This window comes from Monodon monoceros, unplaced genomic scaffold (assembly GCF_005190385.1).
Source record: "Monodon monoceros isolate NGI ecotype Baffin Bay Population unplaced genomic scaffold, NGI_Narwhal_1 Super_Scaffold_15, whole genome shotgun sequence".
NCBI classification, from domain to species: domain Eukaryota; kingdom Metazoa; phylum Chordata; class Mammalia; order Artiodactyla; family Monodontidae; genus Monodon; species Monodon monoceros.
Genome location: NW_021703771.1, coordinates 5,378,822 through 5,399,748, shown reverse-complemented (window position 1 = coordinate 5,399,748; position 20,927 = coordinate 5,378,822). Strand labels below are relative to the sequence as shown.

The following is a 20,927-nucleotide window of genomic DNA, read 5'->3' as shown; positions in this document are numbered from 1 at the left end:
CTAAAACATTAGATTCCTGGGGTTTTCTGTGTTAAAGAAACTTCCTTCTGCAATTGTGTTCACCAGGAAAAAATCCTGTCTCCGATGTGCAGGGAACAACTCCTATGATACATTTTATCATATTTTATTATTTTTTAAAAAAATTTATAGTTGATTTACAATGTTGTGTTAATTTCTTCCGTATAGCAAAGTGATTCAGTTATACACACACACACACACATATATATATATATATATATTTGTTTCTACATTCTTTTCCATTCTTCTTTATCCAAGGATATTGAATATAGTTCCCTGTGACTTTCATACATTTTAATGAAAATACTATGTTTCAGTCTATTTTCTCATCTTGACCAATAACTGGTGACACTATAGTATAGGTTGGATAACAATAACCACAAGGTAAAGTCATGAATACTTTGAACACTAAAACCATCATTTCAGCAACTGTTCTGGGTTGATTGCTGATGACTGATGAAGTTATCTGAACACTAAAACCATCATTTCAACAACTGTTCTGGGTTGATTGCTGATGACTGATGAAGTTACCTGTAGGGAGGAATCGGGGGAGAAGAGTTCTGGCCCCTTTGAGGCTATCTGATTTAGGCTATCTGATTTGGCTCTGGTTTTTACTGAATTGGGAGTTACCCAGGGAATGGGAAAGACTCCTTTGGGATACAAGACTGAAATGCAGAAGAGCCATATGCTGAAGAGCAAAAACCTATGTTTCCTATTTGCCATTTTAAAATAAATGACAAAAGAGGAAAATCAAAATGAAATATCATGTTTAAAAATTAGAATTAAGAATAGAGGCAATTTATCGTGATAAGGGCTAAGAAGGATTAAAAAAAAAGGTTGGTAAGTAAATTAAGACAAAGTTTAAATGAGAAAAATATTACATAGTAAAAGAGAGAAAGCCAGGATTAAGAAAGACACAATTTTTTAAAACTCTCATAAGCTAAGCACTGAAAGATCACCAGAATAATGATGAAAATCTGAAATGACACAAAATGAATACAATTGCCACATAATAGACTAGAAGGTTAAGATGATGAAATGCAAATTTTAATTAAAGACCAGGTTAATGAGCCAGCATTTGTGTTTTAAATTATAACATCCTCATGTTGAGACAATCAGGGACCTCTGAACCAGGGTAGGGCAAAGGCTCAGGATGTTTCCTCTCTGTCCTCACAGGAACGCTCCCTGCAGAGGGACTGTGGGGAGGTCACCCTCTCACAAATGCTGAAGGATAAAAATACTAGAACCACAGGAGACCAAAGCCTCTTGCTCTAGGTAACAGATGTTAGGTTCCAGCTGTGTTCCTCAGGACCTATCGTTGGGTGGTTCTTTCCTTCTCCTTAGAGTTTATGAGTCTGAAAATATATCTGGAAACTACAACCTAATGGGATCTGTCTGGAACGGTTCTGGATTCTCAGGAATGAATTTCTCAAATGCAGGACTGCTCGGCCCCACAGACTGAAATGGGCCCTTACACAGCTACTTCTCCCTAGAACAATCCTAGCCAAAGAATCCCTTTGAGTGTCTGATGAAGGCTATCCATAAGAAATAAAGCTCAAAAACTATTATAATATCCTGAGTTTACTTCACCAAATCCCTTGCTTTTAAAGTAATATTCCCATATAAATCATGATCCTTGACTTTATATTGTTTTGTAGTTTTCAAGATTCTTCCACCTAATTTTAATCACATAACATTCCTATGATATAGAAGGGTAATGAATACCAGCTCTATTTTAAAAATGAAAGAAGTGAGGAATAGAAAAGAGGAAGAAGTTGCCCAAGTAAATATTTAAAATTAAGGATTGGAAAGTAAATACATAAGTAAATAAATAAATAAATAAAATTAAGGATTAGGACTAAACCTTAATCCATGTCTTGTGAACTCCAGACCACTGAATCATATAATTATATTCATTTATACATAGCCCCATATATAAATGAAAACTTGTCAATAGTTCTTTATTTCAGTCTTCAATCTGTCACTCACTTATTTATCCCTACCTATCCTCTATATTACTTGTACTCTACTTCATAAATATATATCAGAAAGAGAATTGTCAAAACTGAAACAAAGAGGGCCAAACTTAATTCACTGGTTCTTCCAGTCTTCAGCTACTGACAGAGGGAAAAATAATTATTACTATGAAGTAAAATACTATGAAGAAAATTACCATAGAGCTTGAGGCTTTGAACTAAAAACTTAAGCTTTCATTTTCCCAAAATAATTTAATTTTGGAAAAGACAATATCAATTTTATTTTGCGGATATACATTATATAATTTTAATGGAGGGCCTACCTAGAAAATGCAAACATTCCATATGTCTGTCAGTTTTCTCCAGCTGAATATGAATCAAAATCAAAATCATTTAAAACAGAAGCATCTAAAGTGATCAAATCACCCTGGAGGAGGAATCACCACCAAGGTGACACCCAGGTTCAGGTCTGACACTTAGCCAGACCTCAGTACTGTTGGCTGCTTCCTTGGTGTCACAGCGAGGCTGTGTTATCCCCTGTTGGACCTAAAATCATCAGAAAACACATTAATAACCAGACAAGGTCACTCTGAGACTGTGATAAAAATGAGGTAAAACAAGGTCACTTCATAGACAAAGACAAGGTCCCCGTGGAACCCACAATATTCCAAACATTCTCCTCTCTCAGCTAAGATGAGGGACTCACTTCTTCACCAACTGCATCTGGTCTTCCCTCGTTCTAGATAATTTACTAAGATACCCAATCATAGCATTGTCCCCCTTCCCTGACACCATCAAATCTGGAGCAAAGCCCCACTTTTTTAAACCTTCTGTGAAATCACCCAACACAAGCCCAAACCCTTGATAAGTCTTTCCTAACACCCCCTTACTAAGATGCCCTGCAATTCCCTATGTTGATTTCCCCTCACTGCCAAGAGTAACAAACCCAACTTGTTCAACTACAAGTGTCATCCTGATGGACTCTCACTGGAGACACTGACATGATAATAATACTAGTATTAGAGAATGTTTCCTAGTTTGCTACCTACCATGGTCTTCCCATGAAGAGGTTATTACTATATTGTCCTCATTGTACAGCTGAAGAAACTAAGGATCAGAGGGCCAACATAGATATGAAAAGATGATATCTAAATTTAAATATGTGTTCTCTTGCAAAAGTCCAAGATCTTTCCCCTATAACACATTAATGTATTATTAAGTAGGCACAGAAAATGTCCTAGAAAAATTTGGATGAGTATTAAAAATTCGTACATGTCAAGAAAATCCAATCAATAGTCATCTATTGCATACCACCAGGTACAAAGATGCATGGAGAGATAAACAGGAAATAAAAGAGCATTTCCTTGTCCTCAGCTTGATGCTCAATTAGTGACTGCCATGAGAATTCAGAGAAAACAGAAAACATAGGTTGGACTGCCAGAAGTTCTGAGTTTGGTGATAAGAGAAACATACCCCAAAGACCCCTGAACACACACATACATACACACATCCTTCCATAGTACCACACGTAATTATTACTACAGATGAGAAGAGGAGGAAAACGAAGTCACATCACGTTTATGAGCGAGTGAATGAATCGCAGTGAAATCCTTTCGTTGCTCTGTATACCTCTGGCCCACCTCCCCCCAACCAACACCAATCACTGTCCTCAGACACAGTACACAAGTCGGTAACTAGTAACCCAAACTAGGAAATATCAGATCAGATCTACCCTTTCCTTCCTTTCTTCTCTCCTTATATGGATCTCAGGTAAGTGGTTTATTTTCATCGCTAAAGAAGTTGGGAGAAAGTCGGACACTGACTAAGGAAAGTATCAGATAAAAATAGGATGCCATCGCAGGCTTCCGGGAAGATGGTGGAAGAGTAAGATGCGCAGATCACCTTCCTCCCCACAGATACAACAGAAATACGTCTACACGTGGAACAACTCCTGCAGAACACTTACTGAACGCTGGCAGAAGACCTCAGACCTCCCCAAAGGCAAGAAACTCCCCACTTACCTGGGTAGGGAAAAGAAAAAAGAAAAAACAGAGACAAAAGAATAGGGACGGGACCTGCACCAGTGAGAGGGAGCCGTGAAGGAGGAAAGGTTTCCACACACTAGGAAGCCCCTTTGCAGGAGGAGACTGTGGGTGGCGGAGGGGGGGGGAGCGTCAGAGCTGTGGAGGAGAGCGGAGCCACAGGGGTGCAGAGGGCAAAGCGGAGAGATTCCCGCACAGAGGATCGGTGCCTACCGGCACTCACCAACCCGAGAGGCTTGTCTGCTCCCCTGCTGGGGTAAGTGGGGCTGGGAGCTGAGGCTCGGGCTTCGGTCGGAGCACAGGCAGATGACTGGGGTTGGCGGCATGAACACAGCCTGCAGGGGGTTAGTGCACCACGGCTGGCCGGGAGGGAGTCCGGGAAAAAGTCTGGACCTGCCGAAGAGGCAAGTGACTTTTTCTTCCCTCTTTGTTTCCTGGTGCGCGAGGAGAAGGGATTAAGAGCGCTGCTTAAAGGAGCTCCAGAGATGGGCACGAGCCGCGGCTAAAAGCGTGGACCCCAGAGACGTGCATGAGATGCTAAGGCTGCTGCTGCCGCCACCAAGAAGCCTGTGTGCGAGCACAAGTCACTATCCACACCTCCCCTCCCGGGAGCCTGTGCAGCCCGCCACTGCCAGGTTCCCGGGATCCAGGGACAACTTCCCCGGGAGAACGCACTGGGCGCCTCAGGCTGGTGCAACGTCATGCTGGCCTCTGCTGCCGCAGGCCCGCCCCACACTCCGTACCCCTCCCTCCCCCCGGCCTGAGTGAGCCGGAGCCCCGATGTCAGCGGCTCCTTTAACCCCGTCCTGTCTGAGCGAAGAACAGATGCCCTCCGGCGACCTACACACAGAGGTGGGGCCAAATCCAAAGCTGAACCCCAGGAGCTGTGCGAACAAAGAAGAGAAAGGGAAATCTCTCCCAGCAGCCTCAGAAACAGCGGATTAAAGCTCCACAATCAACTTGATGTACCCTGCATCTGTGGAATACATGAATAGACAAGAAATCATCCCAAATTAAGGAGGGGGACTTTGAGAGCAAGATTTATGATTTTTTCCCCTTTTCCTCTTTTTGTGAGTGTGTATGTGTATGCTTCTGTGTGAGATTTTGTCTGTATAGCTTTGTTTCCACCATTTGTCCCAGGGTTCTATCTGTCCGTTATTTATTTTTTTTGTTTTTAATTTCTTTTCTTAATAATTATTTTTTATTTTAATAACTTTATTATATTTTATCTTTATTTTATTTTACTTTATCTTCTTTCTTTCTTTTTTTCTTTCCTTCCCTCCTTCCTTCTTTCCTCCCTCCCTCCCTCCCTCCTTTCTTTCTTTCCTTCTTCCTTTCTTTCTTTCTTTCTACTTCTACTAATTCTTTCTTTCTACTTTTTCTCCCTTTTATTCTGAGCCCTGTGGATGAAAGGCTATTGGTGCTGCAGCCAGGAGTCAGTGCTGTGCCTCTGAGGTGGGAGAGCCAACTTCAGGACACTGGTCCACAAGAGACCTCCCAGCTCCACATAATATCAAACAGCGAAAATCTCCCAGAGATCTCCAACTCAACACCAACACCCAGCTTCACTCAATGACCAGCTAGCTACACTGCTGGACACGCTATGCCAAACAACTAGAAAAACAGGAACACAACCCCACCCATTAGCAGAGAGGCTGCCTGAAATCATAATAAGTCCACAAACACCCCAAAACACTCCACCAGATGTGGACCTGCCCACCAGAAAGACAAGATCCAGCCTCATCCACCAGAACACAGGCACTAGTCCCCTACACAAGGAAGCCTACACAACCCACTGAACCAACTTTAGCCACTAGGGAGAGACACCAAAAACAACGGGAACTACAAACCTGCAGCCTGCAAAAAGGAGACCCCAAACACAGTAAGACAAGAAAAATGGGAAGACAGAAAAACACACAGCAGATGAAGAAGCAAGATTAAAAACCCACCAGACTTAACAAATGAAGAGGAAATAGGCAGTCTACCTGACAAAGAATTCAGAATAATGATAGTAAAGATGATCCAAAATCTTGGAATTAGAATAGACAAAATGCAAGAAACATTTAACAAGGACCTAGAAGAACTAAAGAGGAAACAAACAACGATGAACAACACAATAAATAAAATTAAAAATACTCTAGATGGGATCAATAGAAGAATAACTGAGGCAGAAGAACGGATAAGTGACCTGGAAGATAAAATAGTGGAAATAACAACTGCAGAGCAGTATAATGAAAAAAAATGGAAAGAACTGAGGACAGTCTCAGAGACCTCTGGGACAGCATTAAACACACCAACATTCGAATTGTAGGGGTTCCAGAAGAAGAAGAGAAAAAGAAAGGGACTGAGAAAATATTTGAAGAGATTATAGTTGAAAACTTCCCTAATATGGGAAAGGAAATAATTAATCAAGTCCAGGAAGCACAGAGAGTTCCATACAAGATAAATCCAAGGAAAAATACACCAAGACACATATTAATCAAACTGTCAAAAATTAAATACAAAGAAAACACATTAAAAGCAGTAAGGGAAAAACAACAAATAACACACAAGGGAATCCCCATAAGGTTAACAGCTGATCTTTCAGCAGAAACTGTGCAACCCAGAGGGGACTGGCAGGACATATTTAATGTGATGAAGGAGAAAAACCTGTAACCAAGATTACTCTACCCAGCAAGGATCTCATTCAGATTTGATGGAGAAATTAAAATCTTTACAGACAAACAAAAGCTGAGAGAGTTCAGCACCACCAAACCAGCTTTACAGCAACTGCTAAAGGAACTTCTCTAGGCAAGAAACACAAGAAAAGGAAAAGACCTACAATAACGAACCCAAAACAATTAAGAAAATGGGGATAGGAACATACATATCGATAATTACCTTAAATATAAATGGACTAAATGCTCCCACCAAAAAACACGGATTGGCTGAATGGATACAACAACAAGACCCATATATTTGCTGTCTACAAGGGACCCATTTCAGACCTAGAGACACATACAGACTGAAAGTAAGGGGATGGAAAAAGATATTTCATGCAAATGGAAACCAAAGGAAAGCTGGAGTAGCAATTCTCATATCAGACAAAATAGACTTTAAAATAAAGACTATTAGAAGAGACAAAGAAGGACACTACATAATGATCAAGGGATCGATCCAAGAAGAAGATATAACAATTGTAAATATTTATGCACCCAACATAGGAGCACCTCAATACATAAGGCAAATATTAACAGCCATAAAAGGGGAAATCGACAGTAACACATTCATAGTAGGGGGCTTTAACACCCCACTTTCACCAATGGACTGACCATCCAAAATGAAAATAAATAAGGAAACACAAGCTTTAAATGATATATTAAACAAGATGGGCTTAATTGATATTTATAGGATATTCCATCCAAAAACAACAGAATACACATTTTTCTCAAGTGCTCATGGAACATTCTCCAGGATAGATCATATCTTGGGTCACAAATCATGCTTTGGTAAATTTAAGAAAATTGAAATTGTATCAAGTATCTTTTCCGACCACAATGCTATGAGACTAGATATCAATTACAGGAAAAGATCTGTAAAAAATACAAACACATGGAGGCCAAACAATACACTACTTAATAATGAAGTGATCACTGAAAAAAATCAAAAAATACCTAGAAACAAATGACAATGGAGACACGACGACCCAAAATCTATGGGATGCAGCAAAAGAAGTTCTAAGAGGGAATTTTATAGCAATACAATCCTACTTTAAGAAACAGGAAACATCTCGAATAAACAACCTAACCTTGCACCTCAAGCAATTAGAGAAAGAAGAACAAAAAAAAACCAAAGATAGCAGAAGTAAAGAAATCATAATATTCAGATCAGAAATAAATGAAAAAGAAATGAAGGAAACAATAGCTAAGATCAATAAAACTAAAGGATGGTTCTTTGAGAAGATAAACAAAATTGATAAACCATTAGCCAGACTCATCAAGAAAAAAAGGAAGAAGACTCAAATCAATAGAATTAGAATTGAAAAAGAAGTAACAACCGATACTGCAGAAATACAAAAGATCATGAGAGATTACTACAAGCAACTCTATGCCAATGAAATGGAGAACCTGGAAGAAATGGACAAATTCTTAGAAATGCACAACCTGCCAAGACTGAATCAGGAAGAAATAGAAAATATGAGCAGACCAATCACAAGCAGTGAAATTGAAACTGTGATTAAAAATCTTCCAACAAACAAAACCCCAGGACCAGACCGCTTCACAGGCGAATTCTATCAAACATTTAGAGAAGAGCTAACACCTATCCTTCTCAAACTCTTCCAAAATATAGCAGAGGGAGGAACACTCCCAAATACATTCTACGAGGCCACCATCACCTTGATACCAAAACCAGACAAGGATGTCACAAAGAAAGAAAACTACAGGCCAATATCACTGATGAACATAGATGCAAAAATCCTCAACAAAATACTAGCAAACAGAATCCAACAGCAAATTAAACGGATCATACACCATGACCAAGTGGGGTTTATTCCAGGAATGCAAAGATTCTTCAATATACGCAAATCAATCAACATGATACACCATATTAAAAAATTGAAGGAGAAAAACCATATGATCATCTCAATAGATGCAGAGAAAGCTTTCGACAAAATTCAACACCCATTTATGATAAAAACCCTGCAGAAAGTAGGCATAGAGGGAACTTTCCTCAACATTATAAAGGCCGTATATGACAAACCCACAGCCAACATCGTCCTCAATGGTGAAAAACTGAAAGCATTTCCACTAAGATCAGGAACAAGACAAGGTTGCCCACTCTCACCACTCTTATTCAACATAGTTTTGGAAGTTTTATCCACAGCAATCAGAGAAGAAAAAGCAATCACAGGAAGTCAAATCAGAAAAGAAGAAGTAAAGCTGTCACTGTTTGCAGATGACATGATACTCTACATAGAGAATCCTAAAGATGCTACCAGAAAACTACTATAGATAATCAATGAATTTTGTAAAGTATCAGAATACAAAATTAACACACAGAAATCTCTTGCATTCCTGTACACTAATGGTGAAAAACCTGAAAGTGAAATCAAGAAAACACTCCCATTTACCAGTGCAACAAAAAGAATAGAATATCTAGGAATAAACCTACCTAAGGAGACAAAAGACCTGTATGCAGAAAATTATAAGACACTGATGAAAGAAATTAAAGATGATACAAATAGATGGAGAGATATACCATGTTCTTGGATGGGAAGAATCAGCATTGTGAAAATGAGTCTATTACCCAAAGCAATCTACAGATTCAATGCAATCCCTATCAAACTACCACTGGCATTTTTCACAGAACTAGAACAAAAAATTTCAGAATTTGTATGGAAACACAAAAGAACCCTAATAGGCAAAGCAATCTTGAGACCGAAAAATGGAGCTGGAGGAATCAGGCTCCCTGACTTCAGACTATACTACAAAGCTACAGTAATCAAGACATTATGGTACTGGCACAAAAACAGAAAGATAGATCAATGGAACAGGATAGAAAGCTCAGAGATAAACCCACGCACATATGGTCACCTTATCTTTGATAAAGGAGGCAGGAATGTACAGTGGAGAAAGGACAGCCTCTTCAATAAGTGGTGCTGGGAAAACTGGACAGGTACATGTAGAAGTATGAGATTAGAACACTCCCTAACACCATACACAAAAATAAGCTCAAAATGGATTAAAGACCTAAATGTAAGGCCAGAAACTATAAAACTCTTAGAGGAAAACATAGGCAGAACACTCTATGACATAAATCACAGCAAGATCCTTTTTGACCCACCTCCTAGAGAAATGGAAATAAAAACAAAAATACACAAATGGGATCTAGTGAAACTTCAAAGCTTTTGCACAGCAAAGGAAACCATAAATAAGACCAAAAGACAACCCTCAGAATAGAAAAAAATATTTGCAAATGAAGCAACTGACAAAGGATTAATCTCCAAAATTTATATGCAGCTCAATAACCAAAAAACAAACAACCCAATCCAAAAATGGGCAGAAGACCTAAACAGACACTTCTCCAAAGAAGATAAACAGATTGCCAACAAACGTGTGAAAGGATGCTCAACATCATTAATCATTAGAGAAATGAAAATCAAAACTACAATGAGATATCATCTCACACCAGTCAGAATGGCCATCATCAAAAAATCTAGAAACAATAAATGCTGGAGCAGGTGTGGAGAAGAAGGAACCTCTTGCACTGCTGGTGGGAATGTAAATTGATACAGCCACTGTGGAGAACAGTATGGAGGCTCTTTAAAAAACTACAAATAGAATTACCATATGACCCAGCAATCCCACTACTGGGCATATATCCTGAGAAAACCATAATTCAAAAAGAGTCATGTACCAAAATGTTCATTGCAGCTCTATTTACAATTGCCCGGAGATGGAAACAACCTAAGTGTCCATCATCGGATGAATGGATAAAGAAGATGTGGCACATATATACAATGGAATATTACTCAGCCATAAAAAGAAACAAAATTGAGCTATTTGTAATGAGGTGGATAGACCTAGAGTCTGTCATACAGAGTGAAGTAAGTCAGAAAGAGAAAGACAAATACCATATGCTAACACATATATATGGAATTTAAGAAAACTAAAATGTCATGAACAACCTGGGGGTAAGACAGGAATAAAGACACAGACCTACTAGAGAATGGACTTGAGGATATGGGGAGGGGGAAGGGTACGCTGTGACAAAGCGAGAGAGAGGCATGGACATATATACACTACCAAACGTAAGGTAGATAGCTAGTGGGAAGCAGCCACATAGCACAGGGAGATCAGCTCAGTGCTTTGTGACCGCCTGGAGGGGTGGGATAGTGAGGGTGGGAGGGAGGGAGACACAAGAGGGAAGAGATATGGGACCATATGTATATGTATAACTGATTCACTTTGTTATAAAGCAGAAACTAACACACCATTGTAAAGCAATTATACTCCAATAAAGATGTAAGAAAAAAAAATTGGATGCCATCTACTTAGCAGTAGACATCAGAATTTGCATAAATAGAACCATTTCATTATTTGATGTGAGCAATATTCATCATCCCTACACAGTATCCACTTCATTATGGGGGTGATATGTGCTTCCTAAAAGTAGGAAGCTGGGATGCTGCTCTAACATGATTCCACACTAAAACGTCACTGCCCATGACCACAACCTGCATGGTCAAATCTTGCAAAGGTGGTGAGCAGAGACCCAGTTTGTTGTTTTGAATGTTTCCTCTGCTCTCTTCTGTTCTTCACTTCTCAATCAGCCTAACCAAAGAAAACCAAGTGTGGGTCTTGGCCCACTTCTTCATCACTGACACTTTTCCCATTAAAGGTTTTCCCTTAAGAGGTTGTCTTAGGGATCTCAGGTAGGATGGCTACAAGAAAAGGAGGTTGAAACCACTTAATATTCAAATTACCATCTCTCATTGAGACTAAGTGTTTGTATGTGTTTTTCAGAATTGCATTCAATTTTTCACATGCTTATTTCTAAATCCTCAGAAGATATTACAAATTTCTTGAGATCAAGGACTATATATTCTTCTCAGTAGTGTCTTACATCTAGTTGATACTTAATAATGTTTTATATTCAGTGAAGGTGCCTGAGATTAGCTATAAGAAATTAGTTCTAATTCTACTAATATCTAGGAAGAATTTGAAATATTTGTACCAAACATATCTTATATAATTTAAAAACATAATGCCAAAATGTTGAGCAGAGTATAAAAATATTTTTTTAAATCATAGCTATAATAATTCCCTTTCAGATAGTAAGGAAACTGGGATAAAATATGGTAAGAATTTTATCCTTTATGATGTAACTAAATCCAAGAATGGAAATAACAGAAGTCAGAAACAACACATTTATTAAGTATTCAAGATAGATCCATAATGCTCACTTTATGAGAAAATATGAGCTAGGCCAGATTTACAATTAGTATAATCATAACTCCCCCAAATTAAAGACCTAACAAAAGAAAGCCAACCAAATTTAAGGGTCTTAGAGTGGCTCCAGTGATGGTATAATACAGGTAAAACACACATGGTTACTACTTGAGTGATAAAGCAAAAACTACATCAACTTAGAAAAATGAGTTTTCTTATCTAAATTGTAACAACTCAGCATCTCTGTGTACTCATCCAAGATTTTTCCTGCTAGAGAAAATTCATGGAAAGTGGACTATGAAAAACCTGGCTGATAACATTTTACTGATCAGTGCCATTTTATCTTTGTACTTATGGAGATCAACTGAGGTAAAAGAATTAATTAGAAACTAATATATTAAAAGAGAGTCTATAGTTAGCTATAATTTTTTATTTCCCAGTGTTATCTATTTTTTCACACTCCACAGAAAAATAAGAGTGAGCTCTGACTCCCCATAAATATCACAGCTCAGCAGTTAAAAAAAATTCTAAAATTTGTATAAATTTACTCAAATCTTTGGAAGAAAGGCAGAGCATAAATATATATGTGTGTGTCTGTGTGCCTATCTCTATGTTTACAGAGAGAAATAAGACAGATCATAAATAGATTTTCTGGGAGTGATTTGCAAATAAGGAATCATGATTATTGACTCCCCAATATTCATAATACCTGAATACTGAATCATATGAGTTTATTCACTATTTGTAGAATTCATAACATTCTAAAAGTGATGATATTACTCAATACAACTACTACATATCTACATGTATATTCCTAAGTGTAGCAAACCAGTAAAAGAGAACAATTAAGTTTGTTAGATGACTGTTGCTTCTCTACATTTTTGGATGTTTTTCAGTCTTCAGATATTTTAGATTCTTAAAATTTCCAGAAGAACTTTGAATTACTGCCTTATAGGATATTAACTTGGGGAATTTAGAGGGCAAATGGGACTCGTGTGAGTTGAATAATGTGTCTGGAGCTCACTACTGGCATCCCAGCTCTGTTGCTTGCATGTAGAACACGTGACTGCATGGACAGGTGAGAAACTCTCCCAAAGAGAAGATGATGCTTATTTATAATGGTCCCATTGTCATTTTTGTTAGCCTCTGCCATTTGCCACTCCTGTCTGTGTCTTCCTCTAGAAGTGCCTTTGCTTTTCCTGGGGAGATTCTATCATTTGTTTGTTTTTATTTTCTCTCATAAATTGCAAGCCCCTTCAAGGTGGAGATCAGTCTTTTTCATTTTGTAGGTATCTGTTTTATGTGTGAATGTTTCAGCAACCTAAATAATAGCATTACAAAGACTTCTCTCTGGAGTAATGGGTGGAATTAGCAAAGTCAGGTAAAACAGAATTGAAATACTTTGAAGGAAAAAAAAATTAAATAACATAAATACACTCTAAGAACAGACTATACAGTCTTCATAATCACATAAAGACTGTATGTCATTTAGGATCTAACCATTTTATGCATCTAGCAGTGAATTGAGAAAGTCTGATTTCCTAGCAAATGTCTGTCATGCTCGCACGTGGTCAAGGGTGCATCCCACTCCTTAGCTGAGTGAGTGTGAGAGAATAACATCAGAAGGAATGCCTCCACACCGGTCTCTCTAGTTACAATGTGGATGCAACAGTCAATTCAGGTCTTTGGGATGGCTTATAATTTTTCCAGGAGGGAAATCCAAGTAGAGATAAAATCTTAGTGGGAATCATTAATATACCTATTTATAGAAATCCAATAAAGGTGAGCATTCATTGGTACTTAGTCAAGGAAATATTATACACAATTACATATGATAGAATCAAAGAAGGTACCCAATTTTATTTAAGCAAGAATCTATAAGCAAAGGACACATTTTCCAGTGTGACTGAATGAAGGTTGTACTCTTAATATCTCCTAGGTATCCTAAGGACCATACACTGGGACATAAATGCCAAGTTCCCCAAATCCAGAACAGGCTCACCTGGGCAGAGAGCGATATTACAAGGCTTATGATGAGTCTCGGGTCCTTCACACGGCCTTCCCCCATACTGGGGCGGAGTGCATGCCCGTGTTCTTGTTCTTTGGCCTCGACCACACGTGAATGAACACAAACTCCACGGAGACCACTCCTCCCAGACTCCATGGACTGTAATAAAGCAAAGAAGCTTCAACAACAGAAGCAGAGAGGCGAAGTCAAAGATTATTTTTCTTTATAATTAAGAAAAAAACTCATCAAATAGACAAGTATGAAGATATTTTAAAAATTCAATTGAATTACTCTTATTTGTCACAAAATCTAAGTTAAGTCAGCAATCATTTAACTAATGGAAAATTGCATGTACCTCTTTTTGTTTCTGAACAATTATGTTATAAACTTTAAATGTTTTTATTATTTTTTTTTAATGGAAATGCACTTCTCTCCCTCATAGTAAAATAGTCATGAGTTACTTCTATGTAAAAGTAACATCAACTAAATTTCTTAGAGTGATCTTCTGAAGTTAAAATTGCATTTAAATAGATAAGGGTCAATTTAATTCTTCCAACATTTACAAAGTTTCAGGATTAATAAATTTTATGTGTCAGAGAATGAAAAAAATCTGAAAATTGATGGTACATATTTTAAACAGCTTTTTGACCTCACATTTTAGAAAACGTATTTTTGCCATTTAAAAAATGTGGGTGTTTAAAGTCACTGTCTTTTGAATAAGAGGGAAATTTCAAGAACTCTATCTACTTGCATAAGAGCCTCCTTTCTCCCCAGTTTTAAAACGAGGGGCAAATATGAAGACCTCTTTCTAATAGCCAGAAAAACAGAATATATCTGTCCTCTTCCAGTAACTGGATAACACTGGAAATCCTCCTAATTAATAAAAATTCTAGAAAAAAAACATATGATCTAATTAAGTTATGTCTCATATAACTATCAGTACACCAGTACTTCAAATACGCCATTACGATGAATTCACCCTTGATCGGAAATACTAACATAATTTGTGTTCCTCCATAACAACCACTGCAAATAAATGTTGACATCTTTTGCAGAAAGTCCATTAGGGTTCAAAGTTTAGGTCACTTTCTTGCACTGTCCAATCACCAATCCCATCCCAATTCGTAAAATTTGGGACGGTAAGCAGTAGCACTCCATGGATAGTACAAATCAAAAGAAGTCAGGCAAAATGTCCTTTTCAATTCAAAATTCCTGTCTTGATGCTGAACCTCTGCCTTACTCTTAAAAGTTCCTCAGCAGATGTTTGATATAACACCCACTGACATGAGTAGGGGGAGTAGAAATTTATCACAAAACGTGACAAAGATGTTCATTTTCTCCTCAACATTGGTCGGGGTAAGCAGAACTGTCAGAGGACACATGCCAGTAAATATAGTACATCTAGAATATTTTGCACGTTATCTGCTGACCAAGTTGTTACTTTAAAAACACAGATATGACATCCTTAATTATGAGGCAGCCCGTTCTCTTCTATTTATACTATTTAGTTGCCCAACTTGTGAAAATATGTTCAAATATTGGAAAAATTAGACAAATTTAGGTAATATCCAATGAAAAATTCTTTAAGATTCTGTGAAACTTGCTGGAAAGTATATTTCAAAAATACTATACAGAAAAAGTGAGAGAAATTAAGATGTTTGCATTTTTCCCATTTACGTCTGGGAACACCAAAGACAATTTGTATCCATTGGTATAAGAATAAACAGTAAGTCTGTTTTTAAGTCTAAGGAAAAAAATACACATATACCTATATTTACATATAGGTATATATGATCAATTACAGCAAAATAATTTAAAAGTAACATATATGAATATACTTTGTTATGTAAACTGTACACCTGTAAGCAATTTTCGCATTTATTTCTAGTTACCAAATGTTCTCCACTTAAAAACCACCTTTTCTCCCCGATTTTCTATATAAGATGCTAATAGACTATATAGAATTTTTATTTCTGGTTCTGTTCTGTTCTGGTTCTGTTGTCTTCTATCAAATCACATTATTGCACATGCAGTGAATAATCTCAGAAGAAAAAGCTGCTAAATTGGCAGATTTTTCTCTAAAATCTCAAAGAAATGTTCATTAATCTTGATTATTTAGTTAAATTATGGAGCTGGAATCCTCTGAAAACTAATCTTGTTTTTTGAATTTTTTTTGAATTTTATTTACTTTTTTTTTATACAGCAGCTTCTTACTCACTACCTTTTAACAGCATTTATTGCTCCATGGTGAAATTTCATGGCTTCTCCACATCAATTTTAAAAAGCAAAAATATGTTTTTTCATTTGAAAAAGACATACAATTATTAATAATTTATTTTTGATACTTGATACTATTGAATTAGTAGGAAATTGTAGCACAAATCTTGTAATTTTATGAATCCTTTTCATAAAGATTTATGATAAATATTAAATATTTTTATTTTAATGGAAATGCGTTGGATGAACTACTTTATTTTCAGTAAAGTATGAAAATCTGTAAATGATCTAGTCCATTTGAAAAATGTACCTAGAAACTAAAATCAAATTGATCCATTTTTATAGTTTTCTTCTTTAGACCCTAGCTATAATATCATGTCTCTGACTTATCTAGAGACGAAATGAGGAATACACAATACCCAAATTATATTATTACCAGGTTTCTGAAATAAGTATACAAAGTATCTTGTGATTCAGATTGGGATGTATAAAATAACTCCTTTAAGTGAAAGCTTTTTTCCTTAGGGAAGTAAATGGATGTGAAAACTGTGACATTAAAAAAAAAAAAAATCAAAACCATTCCTTAGCCTAAATCAGCTTTTTTCTAAAAGACTGGAATATAGAGTAGACTAGTGGTTCTCAACGAGGGGCAATAATGACCTCCCCCTCCCAGGAGACATTTGGCAACACTGGAGACATTTTTGGTTGTCATGGCTCAGGGGAAGAAAGGGGGCTACTGGTATCTAATGAGAAGAGGCCAGGGATGCTGCCAGACATCCCCAAATCCTCAGGCCAGCCCCACAACAAAGATTTATCCATATCGAAATGTCAGTGGTACCAAGGTTGAGAAATCCTGGAAGAGGTCATAAAACTGTAAGTCAGAAACCAGGGCAATAAATACATAAGTTCATGTACCTCTCTATTTTTCTCAATTTACTTTCTGTTGATCCGGATCATTTTCTGCCCTGAGCAATAAGAGTTTCTGAAGACACTATGATGTCAGAGCAACACTTTTGTAAAAGGCTGGATATCTTAGGATTCGTATTAGAAATAACACATTATTATGCAATTTAAAAACTCTTTAAATGTGAATAATGTGGGTGAAAGTTTACTAATTTATAATACTATTGATTAGCCTTTAAGAGTACAAATAAATATAAGCTCTAGTTCTATCATCCCACATATTCTGTGAAAAGTGACATTAATATTCAGTTTGTCCTTGTGTCATTTTCATTAATTAAATAGCAAATACCCTTGCTTATTCACAGTGTGACAAGTAGGTTATTTCTGAGATAATTTTCTTCTTGGGAATAAAGTATTTCAGAAAGATATTTACACTGTTCAGCGTGCTATGTTAGGTTTTAAATTCACTTTTTGTCACTGTTTTCATTATATATTGTGTAAAAACATACATATTTACCAGCATGACAAATAATTGAACAAAATATCGAACACAAAATATTTCATAACAATCACCATCTGAAAGGTATCACAATATCCTCTAGTGGGATACTTATTCTACATTTTTCAAATAATAAAGTTGCTAAATTATTCTTCATGTTTGGAAAATTAAAAAGAAACCAACAAAATGCTTTTTATTGTCTTTAATTCAACATCTGAACTATAACAATGATTAAAAGATACGTATTTCTTATCACCAGTACTATTTAAGCAAATTTAAAAGATAAACCTACACGTATACGAAGGTGAAGAGAAACCAGTAATTAGTATGTACTTCTTCAGTAGGCATAATAGTAGAAGGTTTAAGAAACTGAGGAAAAGCTTTATAATCATAGCATATTATTCAGTTTTCTGGACATGAGATGCAGAGTGAAAGGGAGTACACACTGGTCCCACTATACATGGTCTCCACGCCCAGGGAGGGGATGAATCAGCAGCCTCGGGCAGAAGGATGGAGATTTCCATATGTCAGCCAGGTGAATGTTCATAACTAGGTTTGGAAAGTAAGCTCTGGATAGAGAACTGTGGAGAACACTTTAGCACCCACTCAGACTTCCATTTGGGGATCTGTTTGCCATTAGAGTCTATCCCTGTATGTTGAAAGGATCTTGACTCTTCAAAAGGATGCTGATAACATAAACATATATGTCAAGTACAGCTTAACTCTCTGTTGACACTTTTCTTGTTGCCAAGTACAGGGCACTTGATCGTGGAACCCTTAACATAAATACTGTAAATAGGGCCCAGCTTTAAGTTCTAGTCCAGGCAATGCACTTAACCCACACCCACCTGAAAATCCACTAGCATTTCCTCATGAGGTCCTTTTATATATAAAATTTAGACACATTACAATTTCTAAAATGCCCGTCTCCTTACTGCTCTTGCTTCCCTTCTCTTGCCTAATGTACGTATGTTTGCTCTGTGACCCCTGTTATTGTCATCTTTTTTTGTTGTCTTCCCCACCCATGATCTCCTCAAGCATCTTCTCCCCTCTGTTATCTTTTTATGTTTCATTTGATGTTCTTTCTCATCTAGACTGATGCCCTCTGATTCTCACTGACTTTTCTTATTTTCAGTGGAACCATTGCTCTTTTCCTACTGATTCTGTCTTCCCTCCCTCATATCTTTCTGCCCTGTTTATCTTTTTTTTTAATTGAAGAATAGTTGATTTACAATGTTTCAGGTATACGTCAAAGTGATTCAGTTATGTATATATATATATTTTTTATTCTGCCCATTTTATCTTTTAATTCTACTTTTGTCTACCTTTGTGCCTCCCAAGCCCGTAGCAAAGGGATCTCCCACCTCACTGCAGCATGCTTCCTCCACGACTGCCCACCACTTCCTTCCCCTTTTATTTTTTCCAGCTTGCCTTTTCTTTTATTGGAAAATGTATCATCTAATCCTTTTTAAGTGTACAATTCAGCAGTGTTAAGTATATTCATAGTGTTGGGAAACAGGTCTCCAGAAATTTTTCATTCTGCAAATCCAAAGTCTGTACCTATTAAACAGCTCCTCCTCCAAATTGTTTTGGAATGGGTTGCCCTCGCCCCTTCTTCTGGGGAATTGGGATGGTCCCTGCCCCTCCCCCATGCCACCCACTCTGTACTCTTGCTTTTAGCAACTGCAGAATTAGGCTTCTCTGGAAACGGAAATTGCCAGAAGACTTAGGCACATTTCACCAGATGAAAGGCGGCTGTAGTGCCAGGCCCTTTCCCTGTGCCCACCTCACTCCAGAGGCCTCTGGAAGGGCTGTGAATGCAAGTCCATTGTTAACTGCCGTGGTCTGAGTCGGCATCACCCATCCACCAAACGGCTGAGCAGAAACACAGACCTGGAGATTCACAGGATTACGTGCTTCGGACTTCTTGAAAGAAAGCCCAGAATCCTTTTAGTACTTATTTTTACATGAAAGTCAGTGGTCTGAGAAGAAGAAATGCTTATAATGTGCATGTATGCACCGACAGACAAAAAAAATGTTGATGTAACATGGAAAATCTGATCCTAAATTGGTAAGCTATTACGTTATGCTCCATTTAACATGAAAGATCTTTTTTTTTTTTCCATTAGTGACTTTAAGTTTACAGAGCAGAGGATGGCTCCGATGAGGGTAGGCACTTGAATGAAATAAACTAACAGAAAGTCCTTTGGCCCGGGGCACTATTTTCCCCGATGGGGTCAAATAAGTGGTAGGAAAATAGCTGACTGCCTTAAAGGCTGTATCAACCACTGTATTAAACACTGGGTACTGATCACATTTCCAGGATGCTGGCAAATTTCACTATTCCTACAACATTTACCTGGACATTTTCACCATCTAAAATAAGGAAAGACTTGGAACCTTAAATACCATTAGAAACAGATACATAATTTCAAGCTTATAGCTGCAGTCGGTAGGGAGACACTTTTGTAATTTCTTGGCTGCTCTGAAAGCGGAAAGAATCATATACATGATAAAATTTCACAGTTGAATACAAATTACACTTATCCACTCTAATTAAAATGCCTATACCAGGTTCATATGAAAATAACACATCGTTCCAAATGCGTAGCATGACACAATTCAATAACATCCACAGTTGTAGTTGCTGCTAACACTACCTGGACAGAGGGCAGTGTTATTGCAAACCCTTGATTCTCTTAATGGGCCGCTGCAGTGTGTCCCGTAAGGTGATACACAAGTTCTGGTTCGCACCTGCGACCCCTGACCACAAGTAACTGAGCATGTGCTCCACTGGGACCACTCTTCCACGCCAGATTCACCTGTGTGCAAGACAACAAATAAACATGAAATACAGTATTGAATATTCATCTAGTAAGCATTATACCAAACTGACATTATGACATACAAGAATAATTTCAATGTAAAAACATGACAGTACATCAAAGATACACAAAAACATTTCAGAGAAAAAGAAACTTAAAGAGAGATACTATTACGCTGATGCAAGATCCAAGTTAGCTATAACCTTGTTAGCAAGACTCCACTTCACAAATCCACTGGGCCATGGATGCTATGAAGGGACAAGTCAGCATTTTTCAAGAATGATTGTTGGAGCGATTCTCTTCAAGCCAATCTAAAGCTTTGTCCTTTGATGGAAGAGGAAACAAAATGTATTGCTAAACTTACTCTGGATTTGGTGAGTAGGAATATATTGATGTATCCTTCCCCAGTCGTTTGTTCCATAATCTCCTTTCTAATGCTAGATGAGGTAGGACTCTGGGAGTTTGGGCATATCTAATTTTTATTGTGTTGAATACTCACACTTGTTTA

The 20,927-nt window shown here is 37.4% G+C and overlaps 1 protein-coding gene across 2 annotated transcripts in view; it reads right to left on the bottom strand.

The window, feature by feature from the left end:
- ADGRB3 (adhesion G protein-coupled receptor B3) overlaps positions 1–20,927 on the bottom strand; it is an 802,271-nt gene that overhangs the window by 471,865 nt on the left and 309,479 nt on the right. For both annotated transcript variants that reach the window (XM_029224183.1, XM_029224184.1), the window contains 2 exons: positions 20,255–20,416; positions 13,970–14,134 (listed from right to left, as the gene is read on the bottom strand). In XM_029224183.1, the coding sequence (XP_029080016.1) occupies positions 13,970–14,134; positions 20,255–20,416 (327 nt within the window). The remainder of the gene's footprint in view (positions 1–13,969; positions 14,135–20,254; positions 20,417–20,927) is intronic.